This window comes from Engystomops pustulosus, chromosome 2 (genome assembly GCF_040894005.1).
Source record: "Engystomops pustulosus chromosome 2, aEngPut4.maternal, whole genome shotgun sequence".
NCBI lineage: Eukaryota > Metazoa > Chordata > Amphibia > Anura > Leptodactylidae > Engystomops > Engystomops pustulosus.
Genome location: NC_092412.1, coordinates 240,123,350 through 240,146,316, shown reverse-complemented (window position 1 = coordinate 240,146,316; position 22,967 = coordinate 240,123,350). Strand labels below are relative to the sequence as shown.

The window sequence follows — 22,967 nt, the reverse complement described above, 5'->3', positions numbered from 1 at the left end:
CCCTGAAATGTGCACAATTCCTAGCACAAGGCAAAAAATTGTGAACATTTCCTCCATTATGCCACCTCCACACTAATTAGGCATGGAGGGGTGTGAAGGGGGTACGGCCAGCAGAAAAGTGGTTCGGCGTGGGCCGTTGTTGCCCCGTGCTTGTGCCCTGCCCATAGCCTGTGTCCATTCAAGTGCAGACTAGGGTGCAATTCTACGTCAGGTCAGGCACCATCATATGCTAAATGTGTCCCATAGAGTATGTATCACTCTGTATTTTAAAGAGTTCTTGTATATCTCAAGTTTTCATTTTTCAGACAATTTTTGTAGCTTTAAACATGAATTTTAATGCAATTTTTTTCTTATGAAACATAGTGCTGCACAATGTTTAGGGAGATGTGTATAACCTTATTGTGAAGGTCTTTTATGAAAGAATATTTCCATACTAAGTGCATCGCTGTATAGTCTCAATGCGCTTGCCTTTTGCTGTAGTGCTAGGGCAATTAGTTTAGCATATAATGATTCCTAAGGTGTCAATGAGTTTTATAAGGTAGCACAGCAGAGTACATGATTTTTCCCATCAAATGAGCAATAAAACTCTTAAAGAATGGACCATTTTGGGAATCTGAACAAAGGTCTAAGTAGGCTAGAACTACCATGGGTTGATCCATAACGAGTCTGCATTTTTGTTTCATGTAGTTCAGCCCCAACGACAGAAATAGTGTCACGCTGTTATCACCAAGGATTATAGAAGCAGCGAAGCAGAGATTGCTGCAAAGAGAGACCTTTGACATGTCTGAGTTGTCAGGTAGCCGAGTAATTGATCAGCACACTTGACTCTTGAATTTGTACGTCTTGTTACCGAGAAGTATGATGTCAGCTGATAGACAGCGCAGTGACATGTGAGGAGTTAATGTTTCTCTCCGCACTAATTGTCTCCATTTACATAGTTTGACAACAAATCTTTTTATATGCAACCTGCAATTAAGATTTATGACCCCAGTGGATGTTTGAACAGTTTTTCTTCAGCGATCCACACCGGGAGCTTAATGTTTTCAGAACTCCTGTGGTCTGTCTGCCAAGTATCAGCCACGATTAATGATGGGATTCCTTTAAGTGGTCATCTGTATATATATCTACCTTCTGTTGTGTGCGGTTGTCATAAGGAGATTGTATGACCCAAAGGACATTTACACCATGAAGTCGAATGAGAAGATAGAGTTGTCAGAAAAAAAGAGCAGGAGAAGACCTCTGACCAACTTGGAAGTCTGGTTCATCACACTCCTGGTTATGTTCCTATGTGTCTGTGTTGGGTTGTTGGTGTTTGCATGGGTTGTGGTTACAGAAGTGCCTCCAGGTAAGACCCCATCTACTGCTTCAATACTAATGTATTTGTTAAAGACTAAAGCTTATAATGATAATGTGTATTTGAAAGATATACTACACTAAGATAATGTAATTACCTACTGTAATCCAGGGGCCTAATTATAGCAGCTGCTATGGGGCACACAATGTCAGGGGCCCCGGCATCTAGGGTATTAGGTATGAATATGTTGTATGTGTGTGTTGTGTATATAATGTACTTGTATGTTTGTATATACACTGAATATCTGTACACAGTATAGTATGTATGTGTGTATTTGAAGTATGTATGTATATGTGATGTGTATATGCTGTATGCATGTATATAAGGTGTGTATATACTTTGTTAATGCAATTCACATGTGTGAATATATAAATATGTACATTTAAGGGAGAAGGGGGACCCATTCAGAAGTCTGCTATTAGGCCCTACATCTCCTAGTTACAGCCCCTGCTGTAATCTATATACATTAGATATGAGAGAAGTGAAAACCACTTGTTGGACCTTTTAGATCAGCATAAACTTATGCCTATTCTCCCCCCATGGCAAATATGGCTGAAAGATTAATTGAGAATAGTTGTTTTTGATCCTACATTGTTAACTGTATTTTCTTTAAAAAAAATTAAAAAATAAAAAAGTACTATGCCCCATTCACTTGCATGAAGGTTGATGGACCATTCAAGAGGTCGTAGTAGTAAGTCAAAGTTCATCATGTGGTATCATCTTTGTATTTCTTCATTGTTCTCTCACATATAAGTTGTAGATAAGATTCCACTTTATTGTCAATCTTGATGTTGCTGCTCACCCCTTCCCTCTCCATAGAGAAGCGAGTGGCCGGAGACGTTGTGCCACTAAATATAGTACATGTCCTATATATTTACGTTCACGGGCATAGTACGGTAAGACAGCATCTGCTCACCACACTGTGACCGGGTAACATAGGCATCAATGTGGACCGATATCCAGGCGGAAACTGTGGCCGGATATCTGCCCCCCACACATTAGTGTGCATGAGACCTTTTACTGTGTTTCTTTGTAGTCTCCCCATAATCTTTCTTATTTTCAGACATGCTCCAGAGGTTCAATGAGAAGAGCTTCAGTTTGGGCATCGGGCAACTCTTTTATAGACTAGGAGCCAATTGTTGGATAGGGCAGAACTGCTACTTCTGGGGCCCCAAGGAAATTTAGGTTTGGAGGAACCTTCTTATAGGTACAATAACTGGCAGGGCAAAAAGTATATTGTTCCCTGTTCTGCTGTATTCAAGTATTAAGGACATCAAAGCGAGGGCCCCTCCATCTTGTTTTTACCATTTAAAATGTATAAATCTGTTGTCTTTTGCCCCTTATACACCAGGATACATATGATAACTACTTTTTAAGCCATAGAAACAAAGATGAACCTAAATTCTCTGTTGCCTGAGGCTAGCTGTAGAATAGCGCCCCCTCCAACCCATCCAGAAGTAATATATTGGGTTATCTTTTTTCAGTAATTGGGTTTTCTATGCAGGTTTTCTTACACCCGTGCTGACATTGGGTTTGATGAGACTATTTTTAGGTGTCAGGTCCTGCTTTATAGGAAGTGACTGCGCCCCTGAGGCTACCCCCCATCTTGCCGTCGTTTGTGCTGTCTGGGGCAAGAGGCTCAACCTGAATCAGGGATGGTGCACCCCTGCATAAAAAAGCTATGCTCCTTGTATAAGCTATAATTTTTGAAGCTACATAGACTATGAACGATTCCATAAAAGTAATACCAGTCCATCTCTCATCATTCAATCTACAACAAAGAATTAGCTTTTAACGGTAAATGGAACTTCCACATTTGCTTTAATTGACAACATTAACATAGTTTTTGTTATTTCTTTCCATAAAGCATTGACCTTGTACATTTACAGAAAACCTCCTACATTTTGGTACCTTCAATAAGGACAAGGCTTTCTATCTCGAAATGTAGTGTATTGTCACTTTGTCATTGGATATAGTCTATGAAGTGGGCAAAGTAAAAAGTGCATTTATGCCATCACTTGTTAATACATGAATAAAACAAATTATAATATTACAATGAATGAATTCAGTGACTCTTCAAGAGTACACTTATACATAGACTTAGTGCATTTTTAATGCTACCAATTATTTAACCCCTTCATGACTGACGATCATTGGTGCCTAATAGTCCAAGTCATGCGCTTTTGTAAATGACAATATCTCTGGAAAAGCTTTACATATCATTGTTTTTGTTCATGGAATGTTATTGCAAATAATACGTTTTTTAAATAAATATTTGACATTATTTCATCACCCTTTCCCAGGTTTAGCTATGGATGCAGAGGGTGCATGTACTCCTGCAAAATAAAAGTGAGAGTCTTTCCTGCATACAGGCTGGAGGGGCGAACACTTCAAACAGCTATATCTCCTGAACCCTTGTGCCTAGAAACACAACTCTGGTGTCATATTAAACAGGAGAGTCTCCGCTTTCATATAATATGATTGTGTATGGATGATTAACAGAGCCGGAAATATCCACTCTTAAAGTTGCAATTAGAAATAGCAAGTTGTACATAAATATTAAAAATGTTAGTACAACTTTGAGGGTGGATATCTCTGCTTCTGTGAAGTATCCATAATATATATTAAAAGGTGAATTCTTCTGTTTAATCTGATACTAGAATTGTGTTTCTAGGTGACATGGGTTCAGGAGATATAGGCATTTGAAATTGGCCACTGTCATGACATTTATCATGCGCAAATAGGACATATCTATCCATATGGAAGATTTTAAGGGGTTAATGTAATAAATATAATAATATACTCTCATTTGGGTAATTAAAGACTGGTTATTACAGTACTGTAAAGTAAACCTGCACCACTGATCTTTCCGACAAATCTCAAACAGTAGCTTTTAGTGGAGATTAACCCCTTCCCGCTCAGCGGCGGATGTATCAGCCCCTGAGAGGATGCCGACTCAGCTCTGGATCGGAGCCGAACCGGCATCGGCAAACACGGGGTGACGGCTGTAGCATATAGCCGGCACCCCAGGGTAACACCTGCGATCGGAGTGGGCTCCGATCGCGGGTGTGTAACCCGTTAAATGCTGCGGTCAGCATGACCGCGGCATCTAACATGCCTCTGGGGGGTCTTTTTCCCATGATCGCCTCCCACCCCCTGAGCCGTTTTTGGGGGGTGCCGATCGCTGCTATGGCATCTCTGTGGTCCAATCGGGACCCCAGAGATGCCTGCAGGCACTGCTAATAAGATGGCGTCTGTGACGTCTTACTGGCATAGTGCCAGCCTATGCAAGTGCATAGGCTGACACTGCTAATACCCTGCAATACATGAGTATTGCAGAGTATTATCATGAACAAGCAATCAGATGATTGCTTGTTCATGTCCCATGGTGGAGAAAGTGAAAAAGTAAAAGAAAAAAAATGTTATTCAATAAAAAATAAAGTCATAAATCAATAAAAAAGCCCATAAGCCCCATAACATATAAAGAGACATAAAACCCCAAAAAGTTTTAAGAAAAACCCCACATATATAGTATCACCGCGTCCATAACAACCCGTAGAATAAAAGTAAATCATTATTGAACCCGTACGATGAACGCCATTAAAAAAACTGTTAAAAACCCACCAAAAATTATCATTTTTACTTATTCAATCTTACTAAAAATGCTATAAAAAGTGAAAAACATATGTACTCCAGAATGATACTGATGCAAAGTACAACATGTCCTGCAAACAACAAGCCATCAACCAGCTCCATAGCCCAAAAACTAAAAAGGTTATGCCACTTGGAATACGGCAATGCAAAAATGATAGATTTTTTCCCCACATTACGTTTTTATTTGACAAATTTAGTAAAATGTAAGAAAATATATTCATGTCTGGTATTCCCGTAATCGTATGGACCATAGAATAAAGATAACATGATTATTAGGCTATACGGTGAACATGGAAAAAAAAAGTCGAAAATCCAGTACAGAATTGATGCTTTTCTACTCCTGCCCTCAAAAACGAGTTCCTAAATTTTCAACAATAGGTGATACTGCCCCAAAATGGTAACGCTGGAAAAAGCATCTCATCCCGCAAAAAAAGTGCTAACACATGGCCCCAATAACAGAAAAGCGAAAATTTTATAGCCTACAAAAGGAGGCAACGAGAAAACTAAAATTCTGGCAGCTGCAGGGCTCCTTCCCTTCTGCGCCTCGCTGTGCCCCCATAACACAAGTAACAGCCACATGTGGGGGGTCTCTGTACTCAGGAGAAGTAACGGCCACATGTGGGGGGTCCCTGTACTCAGGAGAAGTAATGGCCACATGTGGGGGGTCTCTGTACTCAGGAGAAGTAACGGCCACATGTGGGGGTCTCTGTATTCTGGAGAAATTGCAGAACAAACTTTATTGTGGGTTTTCTCTTTTTATCCTTTGGAAATGTGTAAATTTTAGGGCTAAATGAACGTATAACTGACAAAATTTCTAAATTTCACCTCCATTTTGATTAAATTACAATGAAGATCTCAAGGGGTTAACGATCTTCCTAAAATCTGTTTCTGATAGTTTAAGGGGTGCAGATTTGAAAATTGGTTCCTTAAATAGGGGGTTTTTGAGGCTAAATATGTAAAATTTCATTTAAAAACGGTATTTATGCCTAAAATGGTAAATTCTGAAAATAAGGAAAATCGATATTCGATTTGTAAGCCGCGTGACATAAAAATAAATTATCCAGACATTTTAAAAATTATGAAAATGTAAAGTAGACATATGGGAAATGTTATTCAGCATCTTATTTACCTATGACATTACATTGACCTTATGGTCTCTATCTCTCACATGTGAGAGAGGAAGGTGCTTGGAAGATGTGATCTGTCCTTTCAGCATTCCTCTGTATAATGGTCAATATTAAGCCTACTGCTACTTACTGATCTGTATACAAACACTGTATACAACACAAACCAGGATACCTCTGTTTAGCCAGGATACATTGTTCAGCCAACAGCAATGTCTCCTAGCTCTTACAACCAATGGATCAGGCAGTTGGTCAACAACTTGTTCAATCCTCATCGACCTCCAACGTTTGCCATTCGAATAGAGTTGGGAGAACTCAACTCAAAAATGGGGAATTTTTTCAATTTCCATCAGATGTGTATTTGGGCACTTTAGACTAAAGACATTTAAAAAATACTTGAAAAGGACTGAACCCTCTCTTGGTCTATCTATACTTCCATGGACAATCCTTTGTTAGTTGGATGTTTTTTTGCATAGGCATCATGATAGTTACTATAAAATATAAAAAAAATTATTTGCATCAAATCAACATACTATATTCTCTATGTCACTAGTTTTTACTCTTTACCCATTTCTGGTCTTATACATTTCTATCATTGAAGAACAGAAGGATTTTTTTAAATTACAGAAATGATGTAGTTTTGGCAAAGTATACATATTTTGTATCCGGAAAGTCTGTGGATTTTTATTGTAGCATAAAGTTGTTTAGTTAAAGTATTTAATGTAACAACAGGTATTTTAATGTCTTTCCTTATTTTGAAAAAAAAAGTTAAAATAAAGATTTCAGAAAAATGTTTAAACAATTGACTTAAAGGGAACCTGCCATTCAAATTCACCCACCCAAAATAAATACTTAATTAAAAACTATGGTTAAAAAGCATTGGCCTTAACCTTTAATGGTTGCTTTCCATGGTTATAATCTTTAAAAAATCTGTTTGTAAACTTATACGCAACTCATTGGGGCAGATTTACTTACCTGGTCCATTCGCGATCCAGCGGCGCGTTCTCTGTCGAGGATTCGGGTCTTCCGGCAATTCACTAAGGTCGTGCGCCCGATGTCCACCAAGTATCGCTGCTGCGCTGAAGTCCACCGGAATTCGCTGGAGTTCACCGTCCTATCTTGGGTGCAGGTAAGCGCTGAGTCATTTTTTTAAAAAAATACAGCGGTTTTTCTGAATCCATCGGGTTTTCTGACGGCCACGCCTCCCGATTTCCGTCGCGTGCATGCCAGCGCTGATGCGCTACAATCCGATCGCGTGCACCAAAAACCCCGGATAATTCGGCACAAATTGGTAATTTTGGGGAAACCCCACGAAAAATAGCGATTTGGGCCCTTAGAAAATGACCCCCATTGTTTATTGCCCTGCCCTGGCTCCTTGTTCCTGATTGACAAGTTTTACTTATCAATGCCTTGTACAGTGGTAATATGACATCCCTATCACGAGAGTCCATATCACTTTTGATACATGACAAGATACTACTAGCTTTAGAGGCAGCTAATTGACATTGCATGCTGTTATTCAATTTATGATCTACTAGTACCCCCAGGTCCTTCTCAACCAGGGACTCTGCCAGATTTACTCCCCCAAGGACATATTTTGCCTTTGGATTATTGGCCCCCAGGTGCATAACCTTACATTTATCCACATTAAACCTCATTTGCCAAGTGGATGACAAAACACTCAGTTTGTCCAAGTCCCCCTGCAGCCTATATACATCCTCCATAGACAGTATCACACTACGCAGCTTGCACTACTACTCCCATCCTCCATATACTGTATTACACTACACAGCGTGTACTACTCCCATCCTCCATAGACTGTATTACACTACACAGCTTGGTGTCGTCTGCAAAAATAGACACAGTGCTATTAATTCCTACATCTATATAATTAATAAATATATTAAATAGTAGTGGGCCAAGCAAAGAACCCTGGGGTACACCACTCATAACTGGTGACCATTCCGAGTAGGAATCATTGACCACAACTCTCTGGATACGATCCTTCAGCCAGTTCTCAATCCAATTGCATATGATTTCTGCCAAACCAATAGACCTTATTTTATCCATTCATCTACAAACATATCCTGCTTCCCTTACATTCCCCTGCAGATACTCTAGGAAATTTTACTCAGTGTCTTGCTGGAACACTGAGAGATCGAGTGAGATAGATAGGGGTTGTGTGTGACACAGAACTGCTACATCATTTACCACTTCCTCAAGAAGGTAGTGGCTGAGAGGGAAACCAACCATTAGTGTTAGTAGTGCCCGTGAGGTGTGCATGAACTGTATACTGCAGCTTCTCATCTCTATGACTGAAACAGAGGGCATCAATTAAAGTGTCTTTCAGAAGAATGGTGGCTTTAATCCCATGGGTAGAGGCATCAGTGGAATATGTATTAAGACATCTGAAAGGTACTGAGTGTGGTTTCTAGGGAGGTTTGCTGGTGACAGGTTCTCTTTAAGCGTAAAATCATACAAAGAAAAGTTGACAAAAAAATCAGATTGTGGACATTTAGGCCTCTAACAGAATTAGAACTTAAAACATTTGCTTACATTGAAAAAACACAGTATTGTATGGTGCAAATGTGAGCATTGGGAACGCTATACATTTTTCACATCCTCATTAAGTTATTTGGATAAAAATGGGGAAAAAATGACACATACATACCCTGTTTCCCCAAAAATAAGACAGTGTCTTATATTAATTTTTGCTCCTTAAGAGGCACTAGGTCTTATTTTCAGGGGATGTCTTATTTGTCCATGAAGAAGAATTTACATTTATTGGTGAACAAAAAATCATCTTCTAAAACATCCTCATAGCTCTCCAAACACTGAATTATTGGAATATTTGGCCCTAACCTCTCATATTTAGCAATAGCACTTTCCTTAAATGACCACTTCATGTCCAGTAGTTGCTTGTAGCTTACTGGTCCTGCAACAGTCATTTATTTTATTCCGCAATTCTTCACCCATGTCACAACCTATTGCAGCATCTAAAAGATCTACTAATACTAATATACGGCTTGGGGGGAGATGTAGCAATGTCTGCCACTAGGTCTTATTTTCAGGGGAGGCCTTATATTTCTAAGATTGAGCAAAATTGTACTAGGTCTTATTTTCGGGGGATGTCTTATTTTAGGGGAAACAGGGTACATGTTTTCCTATAAATATAGTATATAATAGAATCCTAAGACTAAGTCAAAGCATTACAGAAGGTTTGGTAGCAAATTCTTTGTTCTTCACTTGCAACACAATAGTGGAGCCATTTATCTGAAAAATCTAATGGCTACTTTCTCATTGTCCAGAAAGCAATATCTCCCGCTTTAGACTGTTATGAAAGGTAGTCTTACATTTGTAACATATCACTCGTACATTCCGTTTCTGGCAGCTGGCTCCTATATAAACCAGTTCAAGGTTTCTGTGACACAATTCATCTATTTCTTGTACAGTCTGTACTAATGAACAGTATTGGAAACCATCATGAAACAGGCTGTGTAATGTATGGCCGTGCCATGCAGTCAGGTGCCAAAGGGAATAAAATACATGCTGTACATTTTACCCAACTGAACCATTTTTTAAATTTATATTTCTTTTTTGAGGCTGAAGCATTGGATTTAAATGGCTTGTCACAAATCTATGAAACTTTACCCATAAACGGGCATAGCATTGCCGTGACCACCATTTATGGTGACCACCTTATGTGTATAAAATGTTGGCTTGACATGTGATTTGTAGATGTCGAGTGTCAGAAGTGGTCCCATGACCCATGTCTCCGATCATGGGCTAACCCGTGCCCTCCCCCCGGTGTGCCCCGCTCTTCGGCACATCAACTTACCCGTCCTCGCTCCTGCTTCCGGGTACTCGGCCATGGAAGCACTCCCCCATTTCCTAGGGCATGCGCTCGCCGGCTTCACAGGATTTAAAGGGCCAGCGTGCTGTTAATTGGTGCTAGCCTTACCGAGAATTCTATTTAACCTAGCCTATCCCCACACACCCTGCCGGATCTTTGTGCCTCATAGCCTTAGAGAAAACTTTCCTGATGCCCTGTGCAATTATCATGATTTTAGGTTGTCACCTCGATTACGTTCCTGACCTCGCTCCTGTGCTACCCATCCTGACCTTCCGCTACTTCCCCGACTCTGATCCTATGCTGCTTGTCTCGACTTCCTGCCTGTCCCCGACTATGATCTTGCATTACAACTCTGTACTTTGCCTTGGCCGCCACCGCAGTCACATCTGTGGAACAAGCTGGTGGCACCATGCTGCAGCCAACCCGCTTTGCGGCGGTTTCTGGTGAAACTTAGGTGATGGCTTACGTTATCATCTGCGGTGGTCCAGAGGATCCACTACCACTGATCCTGACATCGAGAAGGAAAAAGGAACGGGAATGTCTGGCAGAGGTTATTTTCCTTTTCCCCTACAAACAAACACATGAATACTAGGTTGAATCGAGGTTACATGTCTCTGTTGACTTCATTAGGAATAACAAAGTAATCTGTCATGCTGAACTAGTGTTACAAAATTAGCTTCAAGTTATGCTTCAGCATTTGATTTATCAATAGGAGGATTTTTACAAATTGCTATACTGTTGGTAAATTAGAAATTAGAGTAGCTTCAAATAATGTGTGAACTAAATTTACTTTGATAAGAAGAACAAACATTTGTTTATTTTTGTGACAGATATTTTTTGCATAAAATTATAATATAAAGTGTCTTAAAAGGTGGTTATCTTTTAATTACTATAGTGTAAGGGTTCTAAATATTAAGCAAATTTTGTTGCTGTATAAATGTAATTTGAGACATTTCTCATTTTTTTGTTGGGGGAGTGCTGTGGTTTTAATATAGGTAATTAACCAATTTTGCATAATTTGTTGACATTAAAAAACTGACTGTAAAGTCTCTCCTGAACAACACTGTAAAAGAAGGTTGCTAAGGAGAGCATATTTAGCCTGTATTGTATGTGTCTATAGAGGATTAATATGCCTTACAGATGCATTGGTTGTCTCTTTAAAGGAAACCTACCATGAGGTAGGTTCCCCCTGCCTGCCCTAATCTGTAATTTAATAACCTAACCTAACTGGTTAAAAACGTTATTTTAGTAATATGTAAATTGACTGCAGAGGCTTTGGGGCATGTACTAGCCTGGATGGGCCCTGGGAGTTAAGGCGACTCCACGCCACAGTAGCCTCTGCAGGTAATTTACATATTACTAAAATAAAGTTTTGAACAAGTTAGGTTCCAGCATTATTAAACTACAGATTAGCGCAGAGGCAGCAGGAGGAATCTACCATCAGGTCTACTCCGACTCCTTTAACCTGCTCTCTCTGCTCTCCTACTGTGTGTAGAACCAGGCAAACCTATTATTAACTTTTTGCTACACTTTACATCCTACTTCTAGTTTGCTTTTACCATATTGTCCATAGAAAACATCTTATCCTCCTTGTGTTTCTCCATATCTAGCTGAAAGTGAAATTGAGAGTCAAAGTAAACAGGGAGAGATAAGTTGTATTATTTGGAAACTAAACTCTATGTTAGGTTAAGTGTTGCTAAGGAGAGACTTAAGGGACAGTTTTTTTTAACAAGGAAGGAACTTTCAAGAAAAAAGTATCTCAAATGACTATTACATTTTAAGATCTGTTATTTTCCATGATTTTGGGGCTCTATCTGTGCAAGAAATGAAAAGTAAAAATATATTGAAGTTTTGGATAAGCTGATTTATCTAATTCTATATATTAAGAGTGTTTGTCAATCTGTTTTTAGAAAAAATGCCTACACTCCCCGTTTATAGATTTTTTTTTTTTTTTTAATTTCAGAAATGAAAGTTGATAGACTTTGTAAATCAGGTTCTCTGCCTTTTTTCTGCTTACCCTCCTGTAGTGAGCAGTATATCTCAAAGCCCTTTGAGTTACCTCCACTTGGAAAATATTGAAAATATTTCCCTTAATGATTGAGATTTCTGGGGGAGGGGTGTTTAAGTCATTAGAGAGTTTAGTCATTAGACTCAGGTATTTTTATCTCACAGCTGTCAGTGGATACAGAACAAAAAGCTGATTCACACAAATTGCTATAAACATATGCACTTTTAATTTATGCAATTTTGTTGAAAGTTTAGTTATACTTTAGACATGATAGTCCATCACTATTTTAAAAATTTGTCAAGGTCTTGTAAAAAAATGTGGAGAAAAAAAAATTTGACTAGTCAAATGGAACTAACCATAAAATAGTTTCAATTTGGTAAAAGACTACAAATTTTCATGAAATAAATGTAATACTGAATGATGACATGCCAGCCACATGCCAGCTAGAAATCAATGGATTGCCACAGAAAGACATAAACCGGATATTTCTTTGTGATGCACATGAAACAAAGTAAAAAGTTTAAGAGAGATAACTGCTGTCTTTTGTAACGTAGAACTTAGGCTATATTCACACGACCGTATGGGGGGCGCATACACAGCCGATGTATATACGCCATATATACGTCCCCCATAGACGGCAATGGGCTCACGGTGCTCTACAGGAGCGGTACAGTGACATGTCCTATCTTTCTCCAGAATACATCGCTGTGGAGAGGGGTGGGGGTGAGCAGTGCATCTCCCCAGTGCCAATGTGTGTCCGCCGTGCTACGGTACAGCGATTGCACGTCATGTTAATGTAGCCTTAGAAATTTGAGTGGCTAGTCAAAGTTGAACCCATCTAAACTGGCGTTCCAATTTGTAAACATCCAAAATGTTTATTTTATGATGAAATATTTGCATATTTTGGCAGCCTTGTGCATATCCAGAAATACAGTGCAAGGAGGTACAACTTTATGGAGAACTTCAAGGATGAGGGTCAATAGTTCATACTGTAAGCAGAAGATGAAATCAACGTGAAGTGCGTAGAATGGAGTCATCATTGTAGCGTTAGGATAGAAACATAAGTCCGACTGCTGCATTATGTTCAGATTGTAGAAGAGAAAGAGTAAGTTAAGTGGAACACCACTTGGTGGACAGTTCATAATAATCAAGGTTAGAATGACATGGAAGGTTTTGGAGGTTAAAGAAAGGTAAGGAAAGTGCAGATTCTATATATATTCAGCATAGTACCACAGGACGTATCAAAGTAGTCACTTTATGTTCCATTTACGAATTCGAAAGGGTAGAATTAACCCAAAGGTCCTCATACAAAAAACATTGCTCTGATGGAAGATAATGGAATAAAAGTTTATCTATTTTCAGCACAACTCTGTTTGTGCTGCCATTTCTTTGAATCTATAATAGGAGGAGCTGAAACCTGGTCCTTTTAGTCTGTGCACCCACCGTACTGCTGTTGTTTTTGTTTTTTAAATGTTCGAACAATTGATCACATTGTAAGGGCTCTTACACATTGGTGTGCTGGGCCCCCATTGTGCATCCATTCCGTTTAGTCTCCAATTGTGTCTAAGTTTTGCTTCCGTGTTGTTTCCGCATAGGCAAAAAGGTTTAACATTGCTTTGAAAACCTAACGCCTTGTTTCTCAGCCTTATCAGTTTTTTTGCAGACTCATTGGGGCTTATTTACTATGGGTCCACGAATCTCACTTTTGTCGGGTTTTCCAAGGTTTTCGGGATTTGCGCCACTGTGACAGGTATTTAACTGGGGATTGTGTCACACGCAATCAGATTGTTGCACAATTGCACCGGCTTTCATGTGACAGAAATCGGGGGGGGCGGGCCGTCGGACGATCCGACTGATTCGGACTGAGCCTGGGATTTAAGATTCAAATTGTGCCACAAGACAATGCACTTACATGCACCAGGAAGGAGAAGGTGAACTCTGGAGAACCTGAGCAGGGAGGCGATGGATGCAGGATATCGGGCGCACGATCTTCATGAATCACGGCCGAGTGCATTCCGGTCGGACAATGCACTTTCGGGGATCGCGACAGGACAGGTAAGTAAATGTGCCTCATTGACTTCTTGAGATTCCATGATCTGCATCAGTGAAAAACAACGAATATGTTTTTAACATTTTTTCCCAGTACATGGCATCGAAAATTAAATACCACCATTTTGAATTGTAATTTGTTACGCAGAAAATAAGCCATCACACAGCTCTGTACATGGAAAAATGAAAAAGTTATAGATTTTTGAAGGTGGGGAGTGAAAAATGAAAATGCAAAAACGAAAAAGGGCTGCGGCGTTAAGGTGTTAAAATAGCCAATGTGAAAGAGTCCTTAGTCTTTTAATCTTGATCTGCAAATACCCCACTTTTTCCAACATTTATTGGTAGTCTAACCCTCCAACAAACTGATGACCGGTAGCGCAAGTTAGAACAAAAGGAATTCCTGAAACAAATAAATACAATTAATGTAAATAAATATAAAGATATTTATGCATCATTTTCATGTTGCAGTTTAAATATACAATATGGTACACCAAAACTGTTATAATTAAAAATAGTAAAAAATATAGTAATTAAGAAAACATAGAAATAAAGAAGCATTGTGGCTGCTCATTTCATATGTATCCATTATAGAAAAAAGAATAAAGGGGCTTGTGATAATGGAGCAGGTGACTATAATGGAAAGAAGCTAAAAGCCGAGCCTTGAAATAGCTTCTACTTTCTTCACACTGAGTTCATGTATAGAATTCGCAGAGGTTATCATGGCAGCACGCGTGTACACTACATGCTATGCATCAGCTTCTTACCTCCTTCTCTTCCATAATGAAAGATAATTATAGACATAGTAATGTCATGTCTGGTAACTGGAGTCATAAGCTCCTCTGATCTACTGTATAGAGATTTTTTTTCTAATTTTTTTCCCCTTTTTCTTTATTTTTTTTCTACTTCCAGATGTCACGCTCAGCAATAGCACAACATGGGGAACCTTTAAAATACTGTCAGGTGCAACATTCACATCGAGTTTGCAGGAGAAGAACTCAGACGACTTCAAAATTCTTGCTTTTGATGTACAAAAGATGGTGAGTGACATGAATGTCTTTTTAAGTGATAGTCACCGATTATTAGTTATTTTCTCCACTAGTGACCATAAGCACTCCATCCATATCAATGGGACAGGTAAAGCTACATTCATCCTCAGCCGTTACCAGGAATGCTCACAATGTATGTGCTGAGTGTATAAATAGATATATACTGACTGTATACTGTGAAAATCACAGGATATAAAAGTGCTATAGACTACCCATTTCCGCCCTGTTCCCTCCTACTTAGACCTATATGCTCAGCGGAGCCCTTTGCAAAGTACTGCATCCCTCTCCCATTGAGGGTAGCAAAGGGAGGTCCCCAGAGATGCAATTGTTTAAAAAATGACCACAAAAAAGAAGTATTGAGGGTACTACCCGTTTAGGGCTTTCAAGGGATGTCGAAAAACCTTCTGTTTAGGACACAGTCATTAGATTAGTGCGAAGCATGTAGGTGGTGCTCAGCTATGTATACATCATACATGATATGTCTTCACAAAGAAAAAACAAAAATGAGACAGAGGACTTCACCTCGGGTGATACCACTTATAAAAGCCCTGAAGAAAACCAAACCCCTAATTAGGAGGGCTCAACTAGTCGCCACTTGGATGTAAGCCAAATACCCCAGAAGGGGTGGCAAAAGAATCCACTGGTCCGCAATGTCAAACTTTGAAGGCAGGAGACGTATTGCTGAGCTGCCACTAGCCAACAACCCGAGAATCAGATAATAACAGGGGTTTGGTAATAGTATAAGCAATGAAACCAAAAAATGTGGAGCTACGGTCTATACAAAAGGAGTATCTACAGCGTCGGACTGGCCCGCCGGGGGACCGGTGAATCCCCCGGTGGGCCCTGACACCTGCCACCATGTCGGCGCCCTCCGTTTCTATCCATAGGAGGCACCTGCCGGCGATCGCAATAGAACTCAATGCGGCCGGGAACCGGCCGACTGAGTTCTATTACGGCTGCTAACACAGACCGGCACTGTTAGCTGCCGTCTGTGTGAGTGAGACATGGCCGGGAGAAATCCCCTGCGCACGCCGCACTTTGACCCTGGATGCGCGGCAGCGCGGTGACGTCATCACGCTGCCGCGCATCCTTTACCAGTCAGCGCGGGCGGCTCCAGCAGCAGCAAGAAGATGGGAGAAAGGACAGGACAATGGGTGTCAGCGATAGGTGAGTTGAAGAGGGCAGTATAGAAAATGCTGGGGACCGAGAGTGGGGGATCTCCTGTATATAAAATGCAAGGACAGGATAAAAAAATGCAGTGTGAGGGTCCTAGTATGGAAAGTGCAGATGGGGGGGGGGGGGACCTCATGTGAAATACAGAGGGACCACGGGAGGGGGAAGGGGCCCAATATAAAAAATCAGGATGGAAGTTACAAAGGGTGAGGGGGGAGTACTAAACATGCAGGGGAACAGGAGGTGGATTATTCCAGTATTATTCCAGTAAGGTAATACAGGTTGGAAGTAAAGGGGTGCAGTATCAAAAATACATGGTGATGGGTGGGGGCAAGGGGGGTATGGAAAATACAGGGGGACTGTGGGAGACAGGATGGAAAATGCAAAGTGGGGGAGCAATCCTGGGAGAGGGGACATTACTCCACTGAGGAAAATAGCTGTGGGAAGAGATGTGGAGGGGCAGTAAGGAACACACAGAGGAGGCACTATAGAAAATACTGAAGGAAGAGGGTGCCCAGGATTAAAAATACTGTGAGGAAGGGGGCACAGTATATAAATTGCAAAGGGGTGGGGACAATAAATAAAATGTATTTTATGTAAATAAACAATTAACCCCTTAGCGTTGCAGCGTTTTTACATTCAATTTTTTGCTCCCCACCCTCAAAAAGCTATTACTTTTTTTTTCTGTGTACAGAGTTGTGTGTGGGCTTATTTTCTGCATTACAAATTTTACTTATCAGAGATGTTATTTATTATTTAATGCCATGTACTGAGAAGCTGGAAAAAAATTCCAAATGTGGTGAAATTGGCAAAAAAAACGCATTTGTGTCACTTTCTTGTGGGCTCAGTTTTTACAACTTTAACTGTGCGCTCCAAATAACACATCTACTTTATTCTTTGGTTTGGTACGATCACGGTGATACCAAGTAAATATAGGATTTATTTTGTGTAAATACATTTTCAAAAATTCAAACAATGTATACAAAAGAAATAAATTTGTTTCGCCATCTTTGATGCTATTAACTTTTTCTTACTTTGGTGTACAGATTCAGAACTGATTTAGGCGTAATTTTTTGTGAGATGATCAGCTCATTTAATTTTCATTGCTACCATTTTGAGGATTGTGCAACCTTTTGATCACTTGTTCTTACAATTTTTATGTCATGTAATATGGTGTTTCTGATATTTGGACGCTATTTTCCGCTATGGGGTTCACTACTGGCAATAACCATTTTATATTTTGATAGATAGGTATACGGCGATACCTAACATGCTTGTGATTTTTACTGTTTATTTAATTTTGTATCAGTTCTATTTAAAGGGGGGTGATTTGAAATTTTAATTGTTATTTATTTTTTTTAGACCCTCTGGAGTCTGTATTTCCTTTTTGTATATACAGTATTGTAAAATATGGCATTTTTGCATAGAATTTATTACAATGTGCCATAATCTGCAGAAACCATACAGCCTTGGCAATCGATCGCTGCTCCCTCATGACGTCAGGGGGAGCGGCGATCTCAACCAAGATGGCAGCGCCCATGTAAATGTCAGCGGCAATCAAGGGGTAAACGTTGATAGCGATGGTTGTTTGCTGCAATATGCAGCACCCTGTAAGCCCTCTTCATAAATTCTTAACAGCTTGCTTACTGAAATATCCGTCAGTGAGTGTTAAGGAGCTGCACTGTTGCAGCAAGAAAAATGTTAGTGTAATCCATGTGATAAGGAGCATGAAAAGTCAGGGAGGGGGTGTAAAGTGAAGTTTGGCACACCCAATCCACTGTGATTAATGCCTCTACACTGCCTGAATTTGAGGAGCATTCAGCTCCCTGCCCCCTAACTTTGTCATGCTCCTTACCACATGGATTATACTAACGAACGGGTTGAATGTGTCAAAATACCTTTCATAATTTTGGGGGCTCTATGTTATAATACAATCAAATAATGTCAGGAAATTATGTATAAATTAATAAGTAGGTGATTGGAGGGCACCACATTTTAATTTATTAGGGGTACAGTATAATTTATTCAAGGGCTATAGAGTAATGATAAATTCAGGGTCGCAATATAATTTTTGATATATGCAGGCGGCATAGAGTGGTTTTATTATGGGGGTATATTTGATAATGGAGGGGGCAGTGTGGTCAATTTGGTTATGGGGATAAATATTATCTAGGAGCACAGTGTGGGACATTTCTGTTAGCCAGGTGACATTATAAGTAAGGGACTGTGGTTTTTTTACTTGCACAGTGTGGAGATGTGCTGCCAGAATCTGAAAACATCTGTTTGAAAATTCTGCAGCCGTAAGTCATGGTATTTCAGGACATAAAGTAGAAGAATAGAAGTCCTGTATTTTGTCAGTTAAAAGATCAAACTTCTGCCTCTTTCTGATTATTCCTGTAGTAACTGACTAGACTTTCTAGCATGAAAAAGCTCTTATCATGTATAGTGCTTTATCAATAGAGTCAGTAAGCCAAGTCTGACTGGGTGACTCATACAAAGCAGCTGCGGGATTTGCAGCGATTGATTACTTCTGCCTGTCATGGACAACACAGTGAATACAGTGTTCTCTAGGACCACTAAGTACAGGGATTTAACAAGATATGTTTCTGCATCAGTGTAGCTACAGCATTCTCAAGATATGTTTGGCTCATAATGCATCAAATCAAATGGTGGAATTAGTGTCATCCATGCAGACTTAGTTTACAAACCAAGAGCCATGCACTAGCAGAGAGGGGAGGAGAAAGCGGAACTTTATATCATATTCTGCTACTTCCCCCTCCAATGCCTACGCATTTCTAGACACCATGGATATAGGTCGTATTTCTATGTAGTAGTAGTAGGGTGGGCCCCCAGAATCATTTTCACCTGTGGGCCCCTGGTACCCCAGTCCGACCCTGAGTATCTACATTAAGGGCCTTGACTCAACTCCATATAAAACAATGAATTTATTGATAAAACATATATTATAGTGACATATATAAATCTAATTACTTGTAGTAAGCCCTTGTTAATGTGTTAAGGGATTAAACCCCCTTCTCCAAACCTTTGTCCTAAGGTTTGTTTTACATTACTTGGCTCCCTGCCAGCAGCTTGTGGTGAGTCCCGGGGGTAGAAGGCAGCTGCAGCCTGTGTCAGCCTCCTCTCCTTCACACATATCCAGCTCCTTCACCTCTCTTCAGAACCGCCACTAGGAAGCTCAGGGCTCCTAACTAGCAAATTTTGTGGGCCCCCAACAGAATGGTCATCCACCCCTGTGTACACAGTGTGTTCCCCGCACCTGGAAAAATACAAAGGTTTTCTTCTCCTTCTTTGGGGTCCCCTGAACACAGTGACACTACACTACCCCCTCATGGCGGTCCTGCCCCTTTTTACTTACAGTCATGTGTATTGAGCAGTCGGGGAGGGGGATGGTTTGGAGGAGAGGAAGAATGAATGAGGAGACAGACACACATTGCATGTTGATAAAAATTGTAATCAAACAGCATATAATACAGTATTTATACAATTCATTTTGGCCAAGCCTTCTATTTTACTGGGGCCGCCCATATTAGCAGTGAGTCCTTTATTTCCAAAAAGATTACTTTTATTCATAATTTTATTCTAAAAAATATAAATAAATGTCTGGTGGAAAATACTATAGAAACCTGGATTCCTGAGGTCATTAATCTTTCTTGTATACAATTTCACTTTACAGTTAAACGACATTTTTCAAGCCAGTCAACTCAACTTGGAGTATAGAACATCAGACATTTTGGAATTCAGGTAAGAACATCAGGTAGCATATTAGATGCTGAAACTACTCACAAACTATGCTAATTAGGGTTCCTACTGTCAAATGGCTGGTCCTGGGATAGTATAGACTGCTTGATACAAACCATTTCACTGTGGGAACTTAAGAAAAAATTCCACCAAGGTCATAATCAGTGAAGCAAAGCCTATTAAAGGATGCACGAAGTGTCAAATATTTTGTGAATTATGATATTATGGGGTGAATTTTGCATAGGGGATTTAATTTTTAAGGTACATATTTGACTTCATAATATTTAAACACTATTGTCTGATGTATATATTTAAAAAGGCCTCACATTAAAGATTAGAATGAGTCCTCTTTATAGTGTTGGGCTTTTCTCTACAACCATTAGAGTCATATCCATATTTCCGTGTCTGGGACTGATTCATTCAATCCATGGGACTGAATTAGCCCAGGCCCTTCTCTTTATCAGCAGAAGCTAATGGGGCGTGGAGAAGCCTTTGCTCCTACAGTCTGGAGGGGCTACTCTATGCCCTAGTAGCCTTAGCTACATTGATAGGTAGATTACTGATGGTAGGTTTCCCTTAAAGTGAACCTGTCATGAGGGACCTCTTTTTCACTAAAAACAGATGGCAAAAGCCCATCACAGCTGGACTGCAAAGATGTCTTTCTGCTTTTTCTGTGCAACTGCAATGCAATATATTTTTAACTTACTGTGTGCCATAACGGAATCCTGTTCTGAGTCCCAGGTGGGCTTTGGTTTGGATGTATTAAAAAAAAAACACAAATAGTCTGTGCTGCTCACTCACTTCTCAGCTCACAGCTCCCACCCTTGTGCTCCTGTAAAGCTCCTCCCTCCCCTACTGATGTCAGCTCTCCTGGCTGTGACCTCTGTCCATGTGTGAGTGAAGGATCAGGAGGGAGGAGCTGTACAAGAGCAGAACGGTGGGGACTGACAGCTGAGGAGTGAGCAGCACAGACAAGTCACATGTTTTTTTATTTTTTAATGCATCCAAACCAAAACAAACCTGGGGCTCAGTACGAGATTCTTTCAGGGTGCAAGGCAAGTTAAAACACACAATTATGTTGTAATGCAAATGCACAAAAAAGGCAGAAAAATATATTTGCACAGCAGCTGTAATGGGCTCCTGCAACCTGATGAGGTCCCCGGTGACAGGTTCCCTTTAAGCCTCTTACTGCAGCTATGTGTTCCCCCCTTTATAGTGTAGATGCCATTGACAACTATTGTTAGTTTTTGAGTTATTCTCATAGCTATCTAAACTGTACCCTGAAACGATAGACTTTTTCTACATTTCTCGATGGGACATTTATTACGCAGCGTTTGATTATAAAGACTCTCTGGTTGAAATTTTGCTGTGAAGAAACTTGTTTCTGTCATAAAAATGTAGGTTTCAAAGAAAACTTTTTGAATGGTTTGAGATTTTCGATGACCTCCATCAATTTGACACTATTAATCTTGGGAATTGTGCTGTACGCAAACGCTTTTGTTTGAGCATTACATCCCAGGAATCCAATTTGAGTAAAAATGTCAGCATAATAATCCACCCTTTACAGAGATAATGGGCTGGGAAAAAGTCAGAAATTGCAGAATAGCAGCAAACTATTTATTCAATAGGCAACGACACTGTAGGATTTAGCAAACATAAGTAATTTCGTTTCACTTCTCTAAATTAGAAGCTGCTTATATTTGTAAATGCAATGTTCTTTCCAGTTTCCTCGTTACAATGGAATTAATCCAGACCTGACTTAATTGCATTTATATTTTGCACAATTGACAATCATTATTTTCAGATGTTACCATTTACTAATAGTATTGGGCAAAACGTGAGAGGCTGTATTATACACCACTGTCTGGGAATTGTTCTGGCCTCATTATGGGTTACTGTATCTATCTGGATATTTGTAGATGTAGCAAAGTTTTGCTAACATCTCGTAGAAAGATATAACATAATCAAAACCACTGGAAAAGTTTTCTGCAACAATTTATTTTCCATGGGCCAGATTTATCACTTGTTTTTTCTTCTGTTTTTGCGCCTTTTCATACTCTTGTACTGTTTTTGCTCCCGTTTTGCGACTAAAAAACAAACTAGCACCGCAGCAAAAATAACCATGTTTCCCTCATTTATCTTTTCAATCCAGATGTTTTGCTGTGCCTAATAATATTCATTATTTGCAACTTTTCATTCAGGCGCCAAAACAGGCGCAAAAACACTCCCTTCCTAAGGGCTCATTCACATGGCCATCTGCGGGGACGTACATGCGGCCGCAAATTTGAGGCTCCATGTACGGCATAGAAGGCAATAGTGACACGGCGCAGATACGGTGCCACACATGTGTGGCACCGATCTGGGATGCACACCGCAAAAAGATAGAGCATGCTCTATCTTCCGGCGTGTGTGCGGCAGTGTGCCGCTATTCTCTATGGAGGGAGGAGGGGTCACCTCCTCCTCCTCTCCGCACGGCGGGCATACCGCATATGAATGTACCCCAAGGTGGCGTAATTTGAGAAGCAACACTGAGCTCTATTGCAGAGGAGCTTATCCCCAGCAGCAGACACTACAGACACTACGTGCAGCCTCTGTTTACAGTTCATGACCTTCTATTTACAAAACAATCTGCAGAAGCCTCAGCTCAGAGCAGGACAGAAGAGAAGATTGTAGGATTTTGCAGATACTACAGAGAAGTGTCCCCTGTGTAGCAGGATGACCACACTGGTAACCGAGGAGGAGACTGGCCAGAATTACAGGGGTGCAGCAGGAGATCAGCACTGGTTGATCCCCTCTAGGAGAAGCCACTGCTAAGGAGATCACTGGGTGCAAGGTGTCACACACCTGCGTGCTGCTTCGAGGGTCATACTCATGCTGGGATGTGGGAAAGTAGCAGAAAGGAGCTTGTAGGACGATCACATGTAAGTGCCCAAATCTAACATTGCAC

At 40.2% G+C, this 22,967-nt stretch overlaps 1 protein-coding gene across 1 annotated transcript in view; it reads left to right on the top strand.

Moving 5' to 3' along the window:
- Nucleotides 1–788: 788 nt before the first annotated feature.
- TMPRSS15 (transmembrane serine protease 15) overlaps nt 789–22,967 on the top strand; it is a 184,103-nt gene continuing 161,924 nt past the window's right edge. The window contains exons 1-3 of the mRNA XM_072133217.1: nt 789–1,345; nt 14,952–15,079; nt 19,956–20,023. Of these exons, the coding sequence (XP_071989318.1) occupies nt 1,186–1,345; nt 14,952–15,079; nt 19,956–20,023 (356 nt within the window). The 5' untranslated portion in view covers nt 789–1,185. The remainder of the gene's footprint in view (nt 1,346–14,951; nt 15,080–19,955; nt 20,024–22,967) is intronic.